The sequence below is a fragment of the Oryx dammah genome, unplaced genomic scaffold (assembly GCF_014754425.2).
Source record: "Oryx dammah isolate SB20612 unplaced genomic scaffold, SCBI_Odam_1.1 HiC_scaffold_17, whole genome shotgun sequence".
In the NCBI taxonomy this organism is placed as follows: domain Eukaryota; kingdom Metazoa; phylum Chordata; class Mammalia; order Artiodactyla; family Bovidae; genus Oryx; species Oryx dammah.
Window position 1 is genome coordinate 71,551,760 of NW_024070201.1, and position 9,253 is coordinate 71,561,012.

The following is a 9,253-nucleotide window of genomic DNA, read 5'->3' on the forward strand; positions in this document are numbered from 1 at the left end:
CGACCTAGATTATACGCCAAGTATAAAGGTGTATAGCCCGAAACTCAGATCTCTTCTCTCAAGCAAACTTTGTTTGCAAATAGGGCGCGGTCCTATTCTCAGTGCTATGATAGAAGTCTGCACCGGCTGCAGGGAAAACAAACGAGGCGCATCTCAGACTATCAGTGGAGTTCAGGATAAAAGTCAAACCCTGTTGCTCAGCGCATCATGACCAGGTCCCCCAACGCCTTCGCCCTTCCGCTGGGGCTCGGTCGCTCTTCCCGGACGGACCAAAGTAGCCGGCGCTGAGAAGTCTCTCGTCTTTGGTTAGGGGTGTGGGACTTCGGCCGAGGAAACGTCTTCATCCCCACCATCGCCACAGGCCACCCTTAACGGGGATCCACCGCACCCTTAACCTCTGGGCTCCCCTCGATCCCCGGCGCTGCCATCTTCACCTTCAGAGCCACGGCCCTTTCGGCTCGAGGGACGCCGAGCCGCCCGGAGATCCGGGCTGTGGCGCCGGAAGAGGCGGTGTCGGCGCGTGACGTCAGAGGACGTGCCTGCGGCCGTGCGCCTGCGGTGGGGAAGTGCGGGAGTCGGGCCGGGGTCCTGAGACTCCCACAGACCGCCGGCGGCAGAGCAGGCCCGAGGCAGCGCGGGGTTTGCTTTAGCAAGAGCGGCTTTAAAACCTGCGCGCCCGGCTCCGCTGGCAGGTGCGGCCTCCCGGCCTGTCGCTGCGACTTGTGGGGACGGTCCTGCGGTCCCTTCCTCAGGGGACTTCATTCAGGGCCTCCCGTTGGTGTGTGGGAGGGGAAACGGGTCTAAAATAAAGTTGCTTACGTCTTACTGAGAGGACCAGACTCTTTCACCTTCGAGCATCGCTTCTCACTCGGACCGTGAGAGAGGTATTGGCTCCTCTGTTGACAGAGGAGGAAACTGACTCGGAAAGGGGAAGGCATTTGCCTCAGGCCACGCCGCTGGGAAGGGTCAGATTCGGATTCAAAGCGAGTCCTTTGGCTGCCGCCGGAGCGCTCGCTCTTGGCCCTGGAAGCGGGGTTCTCGTGCTTAATTCGGGTAAAGAATCTCGGCGTGGAAGGTAGGGGTTAGTTAATAGTTTCCGAGACTCCGCAGATTCAGTCTGTCTGGGATGGGATTCTGGAATCTGTATTTTCAGCAGCCGTGCGGCGCACGTAACAACACATCGCTCCCCTGTGAACACAGCAAGAATGATAGCTGGTTGTCGCGTTACGGTTTTAAAGCTTCCTCTACAAATCATGTGGGACTGGAGAGTAGGTATTTGGTTCTGCCCTTAACTCTGTGGGGAGATGGCAGCCTCTGTCCTCTGTCCACATATTAAATAAGAAAACTTACATGCTTATCACTTGGGAGAATTTGTTAAACATACAGATTCCCAGGACCAGCTTAGTTCTACTGAATCAGAAAGTCTGGGGGTGGGGCTGGGAATTTGTAGGCTAAACAAGCTATTAAAAAGAGCCTGTTAACCTTTGAGAACTTTGGAGTGAAGTTGTCTTGGACCTATGAAAAAATGGACTATAAGTCCGTACGTGCCCCCACCGTTCTCGTTTGATTTGGTTTGGTTTTGCCGATGTGTATGCTCTGTTTTTGATGTGGGCTGGACTTTTATTGGCAAAAATGTCAAATTAATACTACTGGTCATTATGGTGTGGATTTTTTACTTAAGACTGGAACGTGGTAAAATTTGAACGTTAATTACCTGTTGATTTCCTGAGGCACACTGGGTGAACCACTTAACCTCGTGGCCCTTACATATCTGTTTATCATAATTTTCTACAATGCTTGTTTCAGTGACAGACAGCTGTATCCATCCAACATCAAATCTTCTGAGACAGGCCATGGGTGTTTTTAACAAGCTTCAAGGGAAGTTTGATGCAGCCTTTGATGATAGAGTATGGAAATGCCCTGAGTAACTGAGTTTTAGCCTATTTCTGAATCTTCGTGTAGGTGGCATATCACAGTTCCGTTGTGTTGTCTTGGGGGACTAATAAGAATAATGTGGTTTATGGTAGATCCTGGTTATAGAATTTCTTAGTATCTACTTTCTTGTGAATGAAGTGAAAGTACTTCAATAAGCTAAATCATTAAAAGATAAGCATTGCAAAAGAGAAACATTAAAAGCCGCATCCCCAAGTAAGTTAGTAGGCTCCTGATTGAGATGTTGTGATCTCAGAGTTGATTTTATGTAGAAGCACTGATTGCTATTGAGTCATCTCATCTACTTGAAAGGATTATAGTCAAAGCTTAGTAGTCAAAGCTTTCACAATCCCAACTTAAAGCATGTTTTTTTTTTTTTTTCTTTAAACAGATACCATTGTGTAGTTTGAATCAGAAATGAAATTTTCTGAAAGCTAAGAGTAGAAGTCTTGGTCAGCATGGAGGACAAAAGACGGCGAGCCCGAGTGCAGGGAGCCTGGGCTGGTCCTGCTAAGAGCCAGGCCACTGCTCAGCCAGGCAAGGAACTGTGGGGATCTCCTGTTTGTGTGTGTGTGTGTGTGGATGGACCAGTATCGTTCTCTTTTAATTAATGTTAAGGTTTCAGTCTTCTCTCTTTTCAGCTCCCACTGCTGAGAACAATCTTCAACAGAGATCTGGTAAAACCTGGATGAACAAGGAGCAGCATCTGTCTGACAGACAGTTTGTGTTCAAAGAACCCCAGGTGGTAAATTCTTGTTTCTTCTTCAACAGTAACAAATATTTATTTATAAAAGCAACAGTCACATAGTAGACACTCAAACAGTGATTGAATAAGCTCACTAATAAAGAACTGGAAGGCCTATAGTAATAATGAAACGTGGAGTATTAATTTCTTAGTATGTTTGAGAATTCTTAGTAGTCTTCCCCCAATTTATAGGCATATATAATTGCCTTTTTTTTTTTGCCAAGGAGGTGTACTGTGACTAGAGGTTATACCATGACTGTTGCTGCTACTGCTAAGTCGCTTCAGTCGTGTCCGACTCTATGCGACCCCATGGACGGCAGCCCACCAGGCTCCCCCATCCCTGGGATTCTCCAGGCAAGAACACTGGAGTGGGTTGCCATTTCCTTCTCCAATGCATGAAAGTGAAAAATGAAAGTGAAGTCACTCAGTCATATCTGACTCTTAGCGACCCCATGGACTGGAGCCCACCAGGCTCCCCCGTCCATGGAATTTTCCAGGCAAGAGTACTGGAGTGGGGTGCCATTGCCTTCTCCATCTAAGTTCTAACAGTCCTAAAAATGCTAGTGTATCAAATATCTATGGAATTGGATTGAAATTTTAGCTACTGAATTGCTTAATCCCGCTGGGAAAAATATAAGAAACGGGGAAGAGTTGCTGTTTTTAATAACATGGGGAAAGGGAGCTAAAAATCAGGTATCTTGCTGTAGTAATGATTGCATAAATAATGATTAAAACTTCTTATTTCCTAGTATGTCTTCTGTTTTTAAAAATCCCTTGGAAAGAATGTTTTTTTTCAGAGTGCTTACTGCTAGGAAAACATATTAATTCTAATTTTGTCATCCTTTACTGCCTACTAGTCACTCTGGAGTAGTTCAAAGAAGAGTAGAACCAGAAGTTTCTGGTGGGGTACTAAGAGCTTAGAATAAAACAGGGATAGTTTTAAATCTGCTTTATTTTAACTAGGAATGAGAGGATACCATAATTCTGCAAGGAAACCTCCCTGGGGATTAGGAATCATTCAGAAATAATATCTGACCGTTTCTCTGCAGGTGGTACGCAGAGCCCCAGAGCCACGAGTGATTGAGTAAGTACGCTGCTGCCCTCCTGGAACTGTTGCCCACAGTGAAATGGAGAGCCCCAGATCTTTCCGTTGGCCTGGTTTTTCCATCTGGAAAAGATAATGGCCAATTAGTGTCTTAAATTTTAAGCTGGGATATCCCTGTCTCAGATATCTTTAAACTTGGTCTTTTGAGAAGCCTTTCTGAATTTGCTGATGGTGTGGAAAATGCAACAAGATATCTGTTCCTTAGATTGGTGTAGATTTCCTGACTCTATTTGACTAACATATATACAGATAGCAGCTAAAATATCTCTTAGGTAAAGACACAGAGGAATTTTTTTCCTGAGTCATTGAAACATGGTTCTTCAAAAAACCTTTTAGTATCAATTTCCTAGCAGTGCTATGAAAACTGCTAGAAATCTAGAAGATTTTACAGTTCATTTATTAAAACCACAGAATTGTTCCAGAGCAATTAAATGATAATAAACATTTCTCTTATATTGATCTGTGTCTAAAAATATTATTTTTTAAAATGATGAAAGATGCTTTGATTTCTCTTGTCCTGCTTCTCAATTTCCATCTAATGCAGATAAATTATCTGTAGAAAGCATGCTTTTATTTTAGCAAATTAACATTATATGTGTACTATTGCTCATGAGGAAGTATTAAGCTGTTTGGCTATTTGCAGGTCAACTTGTATATCTTAGAAAAGTTTGAAATTAACACAAGTATCATCATATTTTCAGAGAGGGTGTGTAGTTGTGGCCTGGCCACTAGTCAGCTATGTAACTAGTCCTTAGGTAAGTTATTACTGTCTCTCTGGACTTGTGTTTCCTTGCCTGTAATATTAAGAGGTTGGACTATATAATCACTTAAGACCCAATCTGGTAGCTTTAACAGTCTTTGTTTTGCACAAATGTGATATTGCCTCCATCGATGGTAAGGAAAAGAAACAAAGCCAAGAAACCTGTTACAAGCTACAAATGGGACATTCAGGTTGAAAAAAAAGGACAATTGTGAATTTCCAAGACAGAGACAAAAAATGATGGTACTCATTCCTACTTGACCATAGGGTTTGTTAATTCTGTTTATCTAAAATTAGTTATGCTAGATTTTTTTAATAGTCAGAAATATCCCTGATATTTAGAGTGAACCATTTTCTAAATATGGCCCAAAATATGGCACTGAAATATGAGCACGCTAGGAAATTTTATAGCCAACTAATATTTTGAAGCATGCTATATGTTTATGACAATAACTCTGCCTACATTTTGGCTCAGAATGGCTTACACATCCACCTAAAGGGCGCAGCTCAGAGATTATGAACTGCTAGGTCACCTGGAAAAGGATGACGTAAATACTGTCCCTTTATATTATTCTCCATAACTTATCTCTGTGAGAAGTGTCTGACACAGCTATCTGGACAGAAACACCTAGCCAATCTGGATCACATTTCTTACCATGACGTGCCCTTCTGTAACAGTTTTGTACTTTCATACGTTTGATTAAGTTCAATAAACTTTTTACTGTTCATCTGTTGCGTGCTAGGCACTAGGAGACAGAAAACTCAGCCATTCCAGCCCTTCAGCAGCTCATAGTCTAGTAAATGAAATAGACATGTAGTCTGACAAATTGTGATCCTGACTATCTTGGAACAGTATACTTCTAGGTGAGGTGTAGTGGTCACAGAGGATGAGCTATGTAACATTATTTGACTGGATCACAGGTCAGGAAAGGTTTAGACAAAGTGATACTGAGCTGAGATTCTGAAGGATGAATTAGAATTCTCCACTGGACCGAAGCTGGGGGCGAGTTGGATTGGGGGTGCTAGATAGTGGGGACACATGCCAGCATATAGAAAAGCGTGGGATCAGACATGTGGTGGTGTATTCAGAAGATTCCAAGCAGTAATTACCCTGAGGATGCTGAGTCTGTGGCAACTTTTAGGAGGTGGAGCTCTATCATGGGGACCTTCTACTTTTGTTCCATGTATCTCTGTTCCAGGCTCCAAGGGGATGCTCAGTTTGGCATCCCTTTGTGTGATAGATTCCTATGCCACATCAACCTGAATTATGGGTGAAATATCAATGTATAGTGGAGAAGGCAATGGCACCCCACTCCAGTACTCTTGCCTGGAAAATCCCATGGACGGAGGAGCCTGGAAGGCTGAAGTCCATGGGGTCTCTAGGAGTCGGACACTACTGAGCGACTTCACTTTCACTTTTCACTTTCACACATTGGAGAAGGAAATGGCAACCCACTCCAGTGTTCTTGCCTGGAGAATCCCAGGGACGGGGGAGCCTGGTGGGCTGCCATCTCTGGGGTCGCACAGAGTCGGACACGATTGAAGCGACTTAGCAGCAGCAGCAGCAGCATGAATGTATAGAATAAGAATTTACTTTATCGTGGCCTTTGCCTTCATGGCCTGATTTTGTCAGGATTTTATACCCAGGGCCATTAATGGTTACCACCATCTTCCCTTTATCTCAGTGGTAGAAGAAGGTGGGGCTCTATTTCCCTCATCGTGCACCCTCATCGGGAAGTGGTTTTGGTGAGCTGGGACTTTGTGCACTCCGAAGGACAACTCTTCCTTCCGCTACATGCAGTATGTTGTTTAACTTGGTACTAATAAATCTTTGTTTTCTTGGTTTCTTTAGTAAAGAGGGTGTGTATGAAATCAGCGTGTCACCTACAGGCATATCTAGGTAAGTGAATTCTCACTAGAAAGGGACTATAATTAATCACTTACTTCAAGTCTTTTGAAATATTTAGAAAGTTTTCTTTGTAGAATGTTAACCTTGATTAAAGTAGGTAACATCTGCCCCTTAAATTCCTGGAGAGCAAATATGTGGTAATATCTCCTTTTATACTAGCTTCAAAACATTTTCATAACCTCTCTGTCAGGTATAGTATAATTGTTACTTCTCCTGTTGTTCATGTGAGGAAATGAGGTCCAGGGAGATTCAGTACTTTGTCCTAGTACTACATGGTAGTTAATATTAAAGTTGAGTCTGGTCTCAACTTCTGTGCTGTGAGTGATATATTATTGTTGGATTGTTGTAGTTGTTGTTCAGTCGCTAAGTCAGGTCCGACTCTTTGGATCCCATGGACTGTAGCGTGCTGGGCTCCTTTGTCTTCCACTGTTTCCCGGAGTTTGCTCAAACTCATGTCTGTTGAGCTGGTGATGCTGTCTAACCGTCTCACCCTCTGCCATCTGCTTTTCCTTTTGCCTTCAGTCTTTCCCAGCATCAGGGTCCTTTCCAACAAGTCAGCTCTTCACATCACATGGCCAAAGTATTGGAGCTTCAGCGTCAGCGTCAGTCCTCCCAGTGAATATTCAGGAATGATTTCCTTTAGGATTGACTGGTTTGATCTCCTTTCAGTCCATGGGACTCTCAAGAGTCTTCTCCAGCCTCACAATTTGAAAGGATCAGTTCTTTGGTGCTCAGCCTTCTTTGTGGTCCAGCTGTCACATCTGTAATGAGTACTGGAAAAACCGTAGCTTTGACTATACGGACCTTTGTCAGCAAGGTGATAGTCCTGCTTTCTAATACGCTGTTTAGGTTTGTCATAGCTTTCCTTCCAAGGAACTGGCGTCTTATAATTTCATGGCTATAGTCACCATACCCAGTGATTTTTGGAGCCCAAGAAAAAAAATCTGTCACTGCTCCTGCTTTTTCCCCTTCTATTTGCCATGAAGTGATGAGACCAGATGCCATGATCTTAGTTTTTTGAATGTTGAGTTTCAGGCCAACTTTTTCACTCTCCTCTTTCACCTTCATCAAGAGGCCCTTCATTTCCTCTTCCCTTTCTGCCAGTAGAGTGGTATCATCTGCATATCTGAAGTTGTTGATATTTCTCATGGCAATCTTGATTCCAGCTCGAGCTTCATCCAGCCCGACATTTCACCTGATGTACTCTGCATATAAGTTAAATAAGCAGGGTGACAATATACAGCCTTGATGTACTCCTTTCCCAATTTTGAAGCAGTCCCTTGTTCTCCGTCTGGTTCTAACTGTTGCTGCTTGACCCACATTCTCAGGAGACAGGTAAGGTGGTCTGGTACTCCCATCTCTTGAAGAATTTTACACAGTTCATTGTGATCCACAGAGTCACAGGCTTTAGCATAGTCAGTGAAGCAGAGGTAGATATTTTTCTGGAATTCCCTTGCTTTCTCCATGATCCAGCAAATGTTGGCAATTTGATCTCTGGTTCCTCTGCCTCTTCAAGACCCAGTTTGTACATCTGGACATTCTTAGTTCATGTACTGCTAAAGCCTACTTGAAAGATTTTGAAAAAAAAAAAAAAAAGATTTTGAGTATAATGTTGTTATCATGTGAAATGAGTGCAATTGTATGATAGTTTGAACATTCTTTGACATTGCCCTTCTTTGGGATTGGAATGAAAACTGACCTTTTCTAGTCCTGTGGTCACTGCTGACTTTCCCAAATTTGCTGACATACTGAGTGCTACACTTTAACAGCATTATCTTTTAGGATTTTAAACAGCACAGCTGGAATTCTCTCACCTGCACTAGCTTTGTTTGCAATAATGCTTCCTAAGGCCCACTTGACTTCACACTCCAAGATGTCTGGCTCTAGGTGAATGACCACACCATCATGGTTATCCTGGTCATTAAGACCTTTTTTGTATAGTTCTTCTGTGTACTCTTGCCACCTCTTCTTAATCTCTCTGCTTCTGTTAGATCCTTACTGTTTCTGTCCTTTCTTGAGCCCATCTTTGTATGAAATGTTCCCTTGGTATCTCAATTTTCTTGAAGAGATCTCTAGTCTTTCCCCTTCTGTTGTTTTCCTCTATTTCTTTGCATTGTTCATTGAAGAAGGCCTTCTTATCTCTCCTTGCTGTTCTCTGGAACTCTACATTCAGTTAGGTGTGTCTTCCCCTTTCTCTATTGCCTTTTGCTTCTCTTCTTTCCTCAGCTCTTTGTAAAGCCTCCTCAGACAACCACTGCCTTCTTGCATTTCTTTTTCTTTGGGATGGTTTTGGTCACCACCTCCTAAATAGAGTCCGTAGCTCTGCAGGCACTGTATCTACCAGATCTAACGCCTTGAATCTATTTGTCACTCCACTGTACAATCATAAAGGGTTTGACTTAGGTCATACCTGAATGGTATAGTGGTTTTCACTACTATCTTCAATTTAAGCCTGAATTTTGCAATAAGGAGCTCATAGTCTGAGCCACAGTCAGCTCCAGGTCTTGTTTTTGGTAACCGTATAGAGTTTCTCCATCTTCAGCTGTAAAGAACATAATCTGATTTCAGTTTTGACCATCTGGTGAGGTCCATGTGTAAAATCATCTTTGGAGTTGTTAGAAAGGGGTGTTTGCTATGACCAGCATGTTCTCTTGACAGAACTAATAGCCTTTGCCCTGTATCGTTTTGTACTCTAAGGCCAAACTTACCTGTTATTTGGGCTATTTTTTTGTGGACTTCCCTGGTAGCTCAGCTAATAAAGCATCTGCCTGCAATGCAGGAGAACCCAGTTTGATTCCTGGG

The 9,253-nt window shown here is 43.2% G+C and overlaps 1 protein-coding gene across 4 annotated transcripts in view; it reads left to right on the forward strand.

Annotated features, from left to right (window-relative positions):
* Positions 1-514: 514 nt before the first annotated feature.
* Positions 515-9,253, forward strand: part of ALKBH3 (alkB homolog 3, alpha-ketoglutarate dependent dioxygenase) — a 44,172-nt gene continuing 35,433 nt past the window's right edge. The window contains exons 1-5 of one of the 4 annotated variants that reach the window (XM_040259042.1): positions 515-692; positions 2,324-2,469; positions 2,574-2,677; positions 3,727-3,761; positions 6,395-6,442. In XM_040259042.1, coding sequence (XP_040114976.1) covers positions 2,391-2,469; positions 2,574-2,677; positions 3,727-3,761; positions 6,395-6,442 — 266 coding nt within the window. In that variant the 5' untranslated portion in view covers positions 515-692; positions 2,324-2,390. Of the gene's footprint in view, positions 693-713; positions 885-1,798; positions 1,925-2,323; positions 2,470-2,573; positions 2,678-3,726; positions 3,762-6,394; positions 6,443-9,253 lie in introns of those variants that run through there. The other 3 variants (XM_040259044.1, XM_040259043.1, XM_040259045.1) reach the window with 3 other exon arrangements.